The following is a 13751-nucleotide window of genomic DNA, read 5'->3' as shown; positions in this document are numbered from 1 at the left end:
GCGTCCTCTCCGTTTAGATAGAGAGTGAGACACTTGATTTACTAGTAATTTAATTTTAGTAATTTTGGGGAGCATTAGGACTGGAGTACTCAGAGAGTGCAGAGTTTTGCTGATAGTTATACTAGTGACCACCAGTTTTATTTATTATTTAAAATCCGTTCTCTGCCTGAAAAAAAACGATACACAGTCACATACCATATCTGTGCTCAGCCTCAGTGTGCTGCATGATAATATCATCTATGTATATCTGACTGTGCTGAGTGCTCACTGCTCACACAGCTTAATTGTGGGGGAGACTGGGGAGCAGTTATAGCAGGAGTACATAACAGTGCACACTTTTGCTGCCAGTGTGACTGACCAGTGACCACCAGTATATTGTCTGCCTGAAAAAGTTAAACACTCGTGTGGTGTTTTTTTTTTTAATTCTATAAACGCATTCTGCTGACAGACAGTGTCCAGCAGGTCCGTCATTCATTATATTATAATATATACCTGCAGTAGTGATATATATATATTTTTTATATCATTATCATCCAGTCTATACTAGCAGACGCAGTACGGTAGTCCACGGCTGTAGCTACCTCTGTGTCGGCAGTGCTCGTCCATAATTGTATACCTACCTGTGGTGGGTTTTTGTTTTTCTCTCTTCTTCATACTAGTAGTTTAGGAGTCTGCTGACAGTGTCCAGCAGGTCCGTCATTATATAATATATACCTGTCCTGCAGTAGTGATATATATATATATATATATTTATTTTATATCATTATCATCCAGTCTATACTAGCAGACGCAGTACGGTAGTCCACGGCTGTAGCTACCTCTGTGTCGGCAGTGCTCGTCCATAATTGTATACCTACCTGTGGTGGTTTTTTTTTTTCTATCTTCTTCATACTAGTAGTTTAGGAGTCTGCTGACAGTGTCCAGCAGGTCCGTCATTATATAATATATACCTGTCCTGCAGTAGTGATATATATATATTTTTTATATCATTATCATCCAGTCTATACTAGCAGACGCAGTACGGTAGTCTACGGCTGTAGCTACCTCTGTGTCGGCAGTGCTCGTCCATAGTTGTATACCTACCTGTGGTGGGTTTTTTTTTTCTATCTTCTTCATACTAGTAGTTTAGGAGTCTGCTGACAGTGTCCAGCAGGTCCGTCATTATATAATATATACCTGTCCTGCAGTAGTGATATATATATATATATTTTATATCATCATCCAGTCTATACTAGCAGACGCAGTACGGTAGTCCACGGCTGTAGCTACCTCTGTGTCGGCAGTCGCTCGTCCATAATTGTATACCTACCTGTGGTGGGTTTTTTTTTCTATCTTCTTCATGCTAGTAGTTTAGGAGTCTGCTGACAGTGTCCAGCAGGTCCGTCATTATATAATATATACCTGTCCTGCAGTAGTGATATATATATATTTTTTATATCATTATCATCCAGTCTATACTAGCAGACGCAGTACGGTAGTCCACGGCTGTAGCTACCTCTGTGTCGGCAGTGCTCGTCCATAATTGTATACCTACCTGTGGTGGGTTTTTTTTTTCTATCTTCTTCATACTAGTAGTTTAGGAGTCTGCTGACAGTGTCCAGCAGGTCCGTCATTATATAATATATACCTGTCCTGCAGTAGTGATATATATATATTTTTTATATCATTATCATCCAGTCTATACTAGCAGACGCAGTACGGTAGTCCACGGCTGTAGCTACCTTTGTGTCGGCAGTCGCTCATCCATAATTGTATACCTACCTGTGGTGGTTTTTTTTTTTCTATCTTCTTCATACTAGTAGTTTATGAGTCTGCTGACAGTGTCCAGCAGGTCCGTCATTATATAATATATACCTGTCCTGCAGTAGTGATATATATATATTTTTTATATCATTATCATCCAGTCTATACTAGCAGACGCAGTACGGTAGTCCACGGCTGTAGCTACCTCTGTGTCGGCAGTGCTCGTCCATAATTGTATACCTACCTGTGGTGGGGTTTTTTTTTTCTATCTTCTTCATACTAGTAGTTTAGGAGTCTGCTGACAGTGTCCAGCAGGTCCGTCATTATATAATATATACCTGTCCTGCAGTAGTGATATATATATATTTTTTATATCATTATCATCCAGTCTATACTAGCACTGACGCAGTACGGTAGTCCACGGCTGTAGCTACCTCTGTGTCGGCAGTCGCTCATCCATAATTGTATACCTACCTGTGGTGGGTTTTTTTTTCTATCTTCTTCATACTAGTAGTTTAGGAGTCTGCTGACAGTGTCCAGCAGGTCCGTCATTATATAATATATACCTGTCCTGCAGTAGTGATATATATATATTTTTTATATCATTATCATCCAGTCTATACTAGCAGACGCAGTACGGTAGTCCACGGCTGTAGCTACCTCTGTGTCGGCAGTCACTCGTCATCCATAAGTATACTAGTATCCATCCATCTCCATTGTATACCTGAGGTGCCTTTTAGTTGTGCCTATTAAAATATGGAGAACAAAAATGTTGAGGTTCCAAAAATAGGGAAAGATCAAGATCGACTTCCACCTCGTGCTGAAGCTGCTGCCACTAGTCATGGCCGAGACGATGAAATGCCATCAACGTCGTCTGCCAAGGCCGATGCCCAATGTCATAGTACAGAGCATGTAAAATCCAAAACACCAAATATCAGTAAAAAAAGGACTCAAAAATCTAAAATAAAATCGTCGGAGGAGAAGCGTAAACTTGCCAATATGCCATTTACCACACGGAGTGGCAAGGAACGGCTGAGGCCCTGGCCTATGTTCATGGCTAGTGGTTCAGCTTCACATGAGGATGGAAGCACTCAGCCTCTCGCTAGAAAAATGAAAAGACTTAAGCTGGCAAAAGCACAGCAAAGAACTGTGCGTTCTTCGAAATCACAAATCCACAAGGAGAGTCCAATTGTGTCGGTTGCGATGCCTGACCTTCCCAACACTGGACGTGAAGAGCATGCGCCTTCCACCATTTGCACGCCCCCTGCAAGTGCTGGAAGGAGCACCCGCAGTCCAGTTCCTGATAGTCAGATTGAAGATGTCAGTGTTGAAGTACACCAGGATGAGGAGGATATGGGTGTTGCTGGCGCTGGGGAGGAAATTGACCAGGAGGATTCTGATGGTGAGGTGGTTTGTTTAAGTCAGGCACCCGGGGAGACACTTGTTGTCCGTGGGAGGAATATGGCCATTGACATGCCTGGTGAAAATACCAAAAAAATCAGCTCTTCGGTGTGGAAGTATTTCAACAGAAATGCGGACAACATTTGTCAAGCCGTGTGTTGCCTTTGTCAAGCTGTAATAAGTAGGGGTAAGGACGTTAACCACCTCGGAACATCCTCCCTTATACGTCACCTGCAGCGCATTCATCATAAGTCAGTGACAAGTTCAAAAACTTTGGGCGACAGCGGAAGCAGTCCACTGACCAGTAAATCCCTTCCTCTTGTAACCAAGCTCACGCAAACCACCCCACCAACTCCCTCAGTGTCAATTTCCTCCTTCCCCAGGAATGCCAATAGTCCTGCAGGCCATGTCACTGGCAATTCTGACGAGTCCTCTCCTGCCTGGGATTCCTCCGATGCATCCTTGCGTGTAACACCTACTGCTGCTGGCGCTGCTGTTGTTGCTGCTGGGAGTCGATGGTCATCCCAGAGGGGAAGTCGTAAGACCACTTTTACTACTTCCACCAAGCAATTGACTGTCCAACAGTCCTTTGCGAGGAAGATGAAATATCACAGCAGTCATCCTGCTGCAAAGCGGATAACTGAGGCCTTGGCATCCTGGGCGGTGAGAAACGTGGTTCCGGTATCCATCATTACTGCAGAGCCAACTATAGACTTGATTGAGGTACTGTGTCCCCGGTACCAAATACCATCTAGGTTCCATTTCTCTAGGCAGGCGATACCGAAAATGTACACAGACCTCAGAAAAAGACTCACCAGTGTCCTAAAAAATGCAGTTGTACCCAATGTCCACTTAACCACGGACATGTGGACAAGTGGAGTAGGGCAGACTCAGGACTATATGACTGTGACAGCCCACTGGGTAGATGTATTGACTCCCGCCGCAAGAACAGCAGCGGCGGCACCAGTAGCAGCATCTCGCAAACGCCAACTCTTTCCTAGGCAGGCTACGCTTTGTATCACCGCTTTCCAGAATACGCACACAGCTAAAAACCTCTTACGGCAACTGAGGAAGATCATCGCAGAATGGCTTACCCCAATTGGACTCTCCTGTGGATTTGTGGCATCGGACAACGCCAGCAATATTGTGTGTGCATTAAATATGGGCAAATTCCAGCACGTCCCATGTTTTGCACATACCTTGAATTTGGTGGTGCAGAATTATTTAAAAAACGAGAGGGGCGTGCAAGAGATGCTGTCGGTGGCCAGAAGAATTGCGGGACACTTTCGGCGTACAGGCACCACGTACAGAAGACTGGAGCAACACCAAAAACGCCTGAACCTGCCCTGCCATCATCTGAAGCAAGAGGTGGTAACGAGGTGGAATTCAACCCTCTATATGCTTCAGAGGTTGGAGGAGCAGCAAAAGGCCATTCAAGCCTATACAACTGACCACGATATAGGAGGTGGAATGCACCTGTCTCAAGCGCAGTGGAGAATGATTTCAACGTTGTGCAAGGTTCTGCATCCTTTTGAACTTGCCACACGTGAAGTCAGTTCAGACACTGCCAGCCTGAGTCAGGTCATTCCCCTCATCAGGCTTTTGCAGAAGAAGCTGGAGACATTGAAGGAGGAGCTAACACTGAGCGATTCCGCTAGGCATGTGGGACTTGTGGATGGAGCCCTTAATTCGCTTAACAAGGATTCACGGGTGGTCAATCTGTTGAAATCAGAGCACTACATTTTGGCCACCGTGCTCGATCCGAGATTTAAAACCTACCTTGGATCTCTCTTTCCGGCAGACACAAGTCTGCAGGGGTTCAAAGAACTGCTGGTGAGAAAATTGTCAAGTCAAGCGGAACGCGACCTGTCAACATCTCCTCCTTCACATTCTCCCGCAACTGGGGGTGCGAGGAAAAGGCTCAGAATTCCGAGCCCACCCGCTGGCGGTGATGCAGGGCAGTCTGGAGCGACTGCTGATACTGACATCTGGTCCGGACTGAAGGACCTGACAACGATTACGGACATGTCGTCTACTGTCACTGCATATGATTCTCTCCCCATTGAAAGAATGGTGGAGGATTATATGAGTGACCGCATCCAAGTAGGCACGTCAGACAGTCCGTACGTATACTGGCAGGAAAAAGAGGCAATTTGGAGGCCCTTGCACAAACTGGCTTTATTCTACCTAAGTTGCCCTCCCACAAGTGTGTACTCTGAAAGAGTGTTTAGTGCCGCCGCTCACCTTGTCAGCAATCGGCGTACGAGGTTACTTCCAGAAAATGTGGAGAAGATGATGTTCATTAAAATGAATTATAATCAATTCCTCCATGGAGACATTCACCAGCAGCAATTGCCTCCACAAAGTACACAGGGAGCTGTGATGGTGGATTCCAGTGGGGACGAATTGATAATCTGTGAGGAGGGGGATGTACACGGTGATGAATCGGAGGATGATGATGAGGTGGACATCTTGCCTCTGTAGAGCCAGTTTGTGCAAGGAGAGATTAATTGCTTCTTTTTTGGTGGAGGTCCAAACCAACACGTCATTTCAGTCACAGTCGTGTGGCAGACCCTGTCACTGAAATGATGGGTTGGTTAAAGTGTGCATGTCCTGTTTATACAACATAAGGGTGGGTGGGAGGGCCCAAGGACAATTCCATCTTGCACCTCTTTTTTCTTTCATTTTTCTTTGCGTCATGTGCTGTTTGGGGAGTGTTTTTTGGAAGGGCCAGCCTGCGTGACACTGCAGTGCCACTCCTAGATGGGCCAGGTGTTTGTGTCGGCCACTAGGGTCGCTTAGCTTACTCACATAGCTACCTCATTGCGCCTCTTTTTTTTCTTCTTTGCGTCATGTGCTGTTTGGGGAGTATTTTTTGGAAGGGCCATCCTGCCTGACACTGCAGTGCCACTCCTAGATGGGCCAGGTGTTTGTGTCGGCCACTTGGGTCGCTGAGCTTAGTCACACAGCTACCTCATTGCGCCTCTTTTTTTCTTTGCGTCATGTGCTGTTTGGGGAGTGTTTTTTGGAAGGGCCATCCTGCGTGACACTGCAGTGCCACTCCTAGATAGGCCAGGTGTTTGTGTCGGCCACTTGGGTCGCTGAGCTTAGTCATCCAGCGACCTCGGTGCAAATTTTAGGACTAAAAATAATATTGTGAGGTGTGAGGTGTTCAGAATAGACTGAAAATGAGTGGAAATTATGGTTATTGAGGTTAATAATACTTTGGGATCAAAATGACCCCCAAATTCTATGATTTAAGCTGTTTTTTAGGGTTTTTTGAAAAAAACACCCGAATCCAAAACACACCCGAATCCGACAAAAAAAAAATCGGTGAGGTTTTGCCAAAACGCGTTCGAACCCAAAACACGGCCGCGGAACCGAACCCAAAACCAAAACCCGAAAAATTTCCGGTGCACATCTCTAATCTCTTGCAGTGAAAAACTCCTTTGTTAAGAATATCAGTATGAAAATGCCTTTCCTCTTGTCACAGTGAGAGCAGTTACCACTACACAGCCCAGGGTATAAACATTTTTAAGGTACATTTTTACAATTCTTTTCAATAGAGTAAGATCTCGAGTACTTAAACACATATACACATGTGGCCAAAACTTTACTTATCATTCACCTTGTACAATAGCGAGTGACATATACAATTGTAAAAATGTGCATCTTGTCCATTTATTGCAATTTAATAGACCTTGAATGTGTGTTACTGTGGGATCAGTACGTAATCCCGCTGGACGGGTTCCCGGCGGTCGAAATACCGACGCCGGAATCCCGACCACACAATTCTGACAGGGGTGGCGAGCGGAACGCTCGGCACACTATTATATTCTCCCTCTATGGGTGTCGTGGACACCCATGGAGGGAGAATATGTCGGGAGTGTGGCGGTCAGGATTGTGGCGGTCGGGATTGTGGCGGTCGGGATTCCGGCGTCGGTATTTCGACCGCCGGGATCCCGTCCAGCGGGATGTTGACCGCATCCCGTTACTATAGCTCTTGCAGCTCCTGTCTGGATCTGAATGCTGGTATTCACTTGACTACCATTATTTATACTTTGCTATCCTGACACAGTAATTTTATGATGTCAGGTGCAACTCACTGTATAGGTTGGAAGAAAAAACAGTGATGTGATTTGGAGCATTCTATGCACATTTCAGCTGTCAGCCTTTTAAACGCTGCTCCAGACTTCATGAACAATGTTGCAGGTAAGGTTATCGAACATGAATAGAGTTTAGGCTGCTACAGACTGGAAGACTGATTTGTAGGTTTGGTAACATCAACAAGAAATCTCTACTGAACGTACAGTAAATGCTTTATTGTTTTTATATTATTATTCTTTATAATTATATAGCACCAATATATCCTGCAGTTTATACCATTGGTCAGATAAACTGAACCCATGAACCTAACACTGAATGAATATTCAATGAGACCAAATGTGGTGGGTCCACCTCACTAGAATATATTAAGTTCATCATATTAGGGTATATTACTGCTTAAATGGACCACCAATAATTTTACAAGGATGGGCAAATACAGATAATAACGTTTAACAATACAAAGCCCCATTGTTCATGCTTATGTCATTTCATGCTCTTGCATATTTGGTGATGTATTGTACTGTGGAGAACTGCCAAAATCTGAGGTTACACAGAGGTAAGGGTGAAGGATCATCCATTCTGCTTTCTACAAGTAGATAAATCCCCTTTGAAGCCACCTTACAAATAATTTGATATCTTTGTTGTCTAACACTATTCAAAATGTTAGTGATTGGAATCAGCAAACTAGTTTGAAAAAAATAAGATACAAAATTTAAAACAGAAATTTTATCTTCACCGTTCCGGTTGTCCCCAAAGAGAGATGATTCATTTGTTGTGTTAGAGGGCCCATCATACTGGCTGGCTGCATTGACATGGTGTGGTCCATCGTTGGTGTTATAACAGCACCCTACAAATATAAAATGTTGTTGATATTAATAAAATAATCCATACAAATATTTTGATAAATATTGTTTTACTCTTTTGAAATATAGTTAGATCCATAAATACAGTGCATCCGGAAAGTATTCACAGCACTTCACTTTTTCCACATTTTGTTATATTACAGCCTTATTCCAAAATGGGATAAATTAGTTTTTTCCCCTCAAAATTCTACACACAATACCCCATTATTGACAAAGTGAACAAAGTTTTTGGGAGATTTTTGCATATTTATTAAAATTAAAAAACTAAGAAATCACATGTACATAAGTATTCACAGCCTTTGCTCAATACTTTGTTGATGCACCTTTGTTAGCAATTACAGCCTCAAGTCTTTTTGAATATGATGCCACAAGCTTGGCACACGTAACTTTGGGCAGTTTTGCCCAGTCCTCTTTGCAGCACCTCTCAAGCTCCATAAGGTTGGATGGGAAGCGTCGGTGCACAGCCATTTTCAGATCTCTCCAGAGATGTTCAATCGGATTCAAGTCTGGACTCTGGCTGGGCCACTCAAGGAAATTCACAGAGTTGTCCTGAAGCCACTCCTTTGATATCTTGACTGTGTGCTTAGGGTCATTGTCCTGCTGAAAGATGAACCGTCGCCCCAGTCTGAGGTCAAGAGCACTCTGGACCAGGTTTCCATCCAGGATGTCTCTGTACATTGTAGCATTCATCTTTCCCTCTATCCTGACTAGTCTCCCAGTTCCTGCCGCTGCCGCTGAAAAACATCCCCACAGCATGATACTGCCACCACCATGCTTCACTGTAGGGATGGTATTGGCCTGGTGATGAACGGTGCTAGGTTTCCTCTGTACATGATGCCTGGCATTCACACCAAAGAGTTCAATCTAGGTCTCATCAGACCAGAGAATTTTGTTTCTCATAGTCTGAGAGTCCTTCAGGTGCATTTTGGCAAACTCCATGTGGGCTGCCATGTGCTTTTTACTTAGGAGTGGCTTTTCCTTTTTTTAAGGAGTGGCTTTCGTCTGGCCACTCTACTATACAGGCCTGATTGGTGGATTGCTGCAGAGATGGTTGTCCTTCTGGAAGGTTCTCCTCTCTCAGCAGAGGAATGCTGTAGCTCTGACAGAGTGACCATTGGGTTCTTGCTCCCCTCACTGACTAGGGCCTTTCTTCCCTGATCGCTCAGTTTAGACGGCTCTAGGAAGAGTCCTGGTGGTTCCGAACTTCTTCCATTTACGGATGATGGAGGCCACTGTGCTCATTGGGCCCTTCAAAGCAGCAGATATTTTTATGTACCCTTCCCCAGATTTGTGCCTCAAGACAATCCTGTCTTGGAGGTCTACATACAATTCCTTTGACTTCATGTTTGGTTTGTGCTCAGACATGCACTGTCAAGTGTGGGACCTTATACAAACAGGTGTGTGCCTTTCCAAATCATGTCCAATCAACTGAATTTACCACAGGTGGACTCCAATTAAGCTATAGGAGCATCTCAAGGATGATCAGTGGGAATAGGATGCACCTGAGCTCAATTTTGAGCTACATGGCAAAGGCTGTGAATACTTATGTGCATGTGATTTCTTCATTTTTTATTTTTAATAAATTTGCAAAAATCATAAAAATACTTGTTTCAAGTTGTCATTACGGGGTATTGTGTGTAGAATTTTGAGGACAAAAATGAATTTATTCCATTTTGGAATAAGGCATAACAAAATGTGGAAAAAGTGAAGCGCTGTGAATACTTTCCGGATGCACTGTATATGGACACTGACACAATTTTTGTTACTTTAGCTGTTTAACAAAACATATGTTTAAGTTACAGTTATATAATGAAATGGGTATTCACATCCAAATTGAAGGAAGGGTTTAGGAATTACACCTTTTTAAAATGTAGTCTCCTTTTTTGAAGGAATCAAAAGTACAATCGATTTCATTATTGCTTAATCAATTTAAAGGCAAAGGGTCTGGAGTTCATTGCAAGCATAGCATTTGCATTTGGAAGCTCTTACTGAGAACCCACGACATGGTAAAAGGAGCTCTCAATGCAAGTGAAGAGGCCATCCTTAAGTTGCAAAAAAAACAAAAAAAATCAGAGATATAGCAGGAAACGTAGGAGTGCCCAAATCAGTTAGCTACATTCTGAGAGAAAATAAAAACGCACTGGAGACCCTGGCAACACAAAAAGCCCAGGACTTTCACAGAAGACAACAGTGGTGGATGAACACAGGATCCTTTCGATGGTGAAGAAAGACCCCATCACAACATCCAGTTAAGTGAAGAATACTCTCCTGGGGGTAGGCATGTCATTATAAAAGTCTATAATACAGAGGAAACTTCACAAGAGCAAATATAGAGAATTCACCACAAGGGGAAAACCATTCATAAGCTTCAAGAACAAAAATGCCACATTAGACTTGGCCAAAAAACACATCTAAAAAAGCCAGACCAGTTCTGGAACAGCATTCTTTGGCCATATGAAACTAAGATACTGTACCAGAATGATGGGAAACAGAAGTATGGAGAAGGCTTGGAATGGATCATGATCTAATGCATACCAAATCATCTGTAAAACACTGTGGCAGTGGTGTAATGACATGGGCATGCATGGCTTCCAATGGCACTGGGTAACTAGAATTTACTGTTGATGTGACAGCCAGATGAATTCTGAAGTGCATAGGGATATACTGTACTTTCTACTCAGCTTAAGCCAAACTCTGCAAAGTTGATTGGATAAATAATACTGCGAAAGCGACCCAGACGTTTTAAACATTGTTTTTATTAAGGCACTGGATGAGAGACATATTGGTGGTCATTCCGAGTTGTTCGCTCTGTAATTTTCTTCGCATCGCAGCGACTTTCCGCTAACTGCGCATGCGCAATGTTCGCACTGCGACTGTGCCAAGTAAATTTGCTATGCAGTTAGGTATTTTACTCACGGCATTACGAGGTTTTTTCTTCGTTCTGGTGATCGTAATGTGATTGACAGGAAGTGGGTGTTTCTGGGCGGAAACAGGCCGTTTTATGGGAGTGTGTGAAAAAACGAAACCGTTTCTGGGAAAAAGGCGGGAGTGGCTGGAGAAACGGAGGAGTGTCTGGGCGAATGCTGGGTGTGTTTGTGACGTCAAACCAGGAACGACAAGCACTGAACTGATCGCACTGGAAGAGTAAGTCTTGAGCTACTCAGAAACTGCACAGAGAAGTCTTTTCGCAATATTGCGAATCTTTAGTTCGCAATTTTGCTAAGCTAAGATTCACTCCCAGTAGGCGGCGGCTTAGCGTGTGCAAAGCTGCTAAAAGCAGCTTGCGAGCGAACAACTCGGAATGAGGGCCCTTGTACAGACAATTGAAATTTACAATAAATGTCATTGAGCTACTGTATATAAAGTATACAAAGGATCTTCCAACCATAATAGTATACCACAATATTCTCCAATGGCTGAGTCAATCACCTAATCTCAGCCAATCAAGCAAGTATTATACTTGCTGAAGACAATGCTAAAGGCAAAAAGACTTATAAATAAACAGCAACTAAAGACAGCAAAAGCCTGGCAAAGGATAACAACGGTTGATACCCAGCATTTGGTGATGTCAATGGGTTCCAGACTTCAGGGTTCCAGACTTCCAGAATTGCCTGGAAGGCATTCTCAACAAAAAGTTAAAAATGTACATTTTATTTATCACTATGTTAATTTGTCCAGTTACAACTCTGTTGGGGTAAGTTTCTACCATGTTTGCACACTGTTTGGGAGTGATCTTTGCCCATTCTTCCATTAAGACTTACTACACATATTTCAGGTTGGTTAGATGACACTTGCAGACTACAGTTTGGTTGAGATCTGAACCTTGACCTAGCCAAGCTTTTAGTTTTCTAGCAGACTGAAGCAGGTTGTTTGACAGTCTCTCCCTGTATTTTGCACCATTCATCCGTTCTTCAGTTTTAACACAATGTTCAGTCACCACAAAATTATGTTGCCACTCCCATATTTCACTGTTGGGATGTTGTTAGACTTGTGCCACACATAGCATTTTAAATTGTGGTCAAAAGGCTAAATTTTTGTCTTGTTTACTCATAAAACATTCTAACTCAAACTTAGCTGGGTCACTCTGATGTTTTCCAAAGCTTGTTTGAGGTGGTGTTTCTTCAGAAATTACCTCTTTCTAGCAAGCCTCTCATACAGGTCCGTTAAATACACAGCTCGTGATTAGTGATGTGCACCGAAAATGTTTCGGTGTTTTTTTGTGTTTGGTTTTGGATTCGGTTCCGTGGCCGTGTTTTGGATTCGGACGCGTTTTGGCAAAACCACCCTGAAAATGTTTTGTCGGATTCGGGTGTGTTTTGGATTCGGGTGTTTTTTTACAAAAAACCTCAAAAACAGCTTAAATCATAGAATTTGGGGGTCATTTTGATCCCATAGTATTATTAACCTCAATAACCATAATTTACACTCATTTTCAGTCTATTCTGAACACCTCACACCTCACAATATTATTTTTAGTCTTAAAATTTGCACCGAGGTCGCTGGATGGCTAAGCTAAGCGACACAAGTGGCCGACACAAACACCTGGCCCATCTAGGAGTGCCACTGCAGTATCAGGCAGGATGGCACTTTAAAAAAATTGTCCCCAAACAGCACATGATGCAAAGAAAAAAAGAGGCGCACCAAGGTCGCTGTGTGACTAAGCTAAGCGACACAAGTGGCCGACACAAACACCTGGCCCATCTAGGAGTGGCACTGCAGTGTCAGACAGGATGGCACTTCAAAAAAATTATCCCCAAACAGCACATGATGCAAAGAAAAAAAGAGGCGCACCAAGGTCGCTGTGTGACTAAGCTAAGCGACACAAGTGGCCGTCACAAACACCTGGCCCATCTAGGAGTGGCACTGCAGTGACAGGCAGGATGGCACTTCAAAAAAATTGTTCCCAAACAGCACATGATGCAAAGAAAAAAAGAGGCGCACCAAGGTCGCTGTGTGACTAAGCTAAGCAACACAAGTGGCCGACACAAACACCTGGCACATCTAGGAAGGGCACTGCAGTGTCAGGCAGGATGGCACTTCAAAAAAAATTGTCCCCAAACAGCACATGATGCAAAGAAAAATGAAAGAAAAAAGAGGTGCAAGATGGAATTGTCCTTGGGCCCTCCCACCCACCCTTATGTTGTATAAACAGGACATGCACACTTTAACGAACCCATCATTTCAGCGACAGGGTCTGCCACACGACTGTGACTGAAATGACTGGTTGGTTTGGGCCCCCACCAAAAAAGAAGCAATCAATCTCTCCTTGCACAAACTGGCTCTACAGAGGCAAGATGTCCACCTCATCATCATCCTCCGATTCCTCACCCCTTTCACTGTGTACATCCCCCTCCTCACAGATTATTAATTCGTCCCCACTGGAATCCACCATCTCAGATCCCTGTGTACTTTCTGGAGGCAATTGCTGGTGAATGTCTCCACGGAGGAATTGATTATAATTCATTTTGATGAACATCATCTTCTCCACATTTTCTGGAAGCAACCTCATACGCTGATTGCTGACAAGGTGAGCGGCTGCACTAAACACTCTTTCGGAGTACACACTGGAGGGAGGGCAACTTAGGTAGAATAAAGCCAGTTTGTGCAAGGGCATCCAAATTGCCTCTTTTTCCTGCC

At 43.6% G+C, this 13751-nt stretch overlaps 1 protein-coding gene across 3 annotated transcripts in view; it reads right to left on the bottom strand.

The window, feature by feature from the left end:
- The window catches only part of RBMS3 (RNA binding motif single stranded interacting protein 3), a 932710-nt gene that overhangs the window by 25632 nt on the left and 893327 nt on the right, over nt 1-13751 (bottom strand). For all 3 annotated transcript variants that reach the window (XM_063922277.1, XM_063922278.1, XM_063922276.1), the window contains exon 11: nt 7988-8098. In XM_063922277.1, the coding sequence (XP_063778347.1) occupies nt 7988-8098 (111 nt within the window). The remainder of the gene's footprint in view (nt 1-7987; nt 8099-13751) is intronic.

Source organism: Pseudophryne corroboree, chromosome 5 (assembly GCF_028390025.1).
Source record: "Pseudophryne corroboree isolate aPseCor3 chromosome 5, aPseCor3.hap2, whole genome shotgun sequence".
NCBI lineage: Eukaryota > Metazoa > Chordata > Amphibia > Anura > Myobatrachidae > Pseudophryne > Pseudophryne corroboree.
Note: the sequence above shows the minus strand (reverse complement) of the source record. Positions and strands in the feature narration are given on the sequence as shown.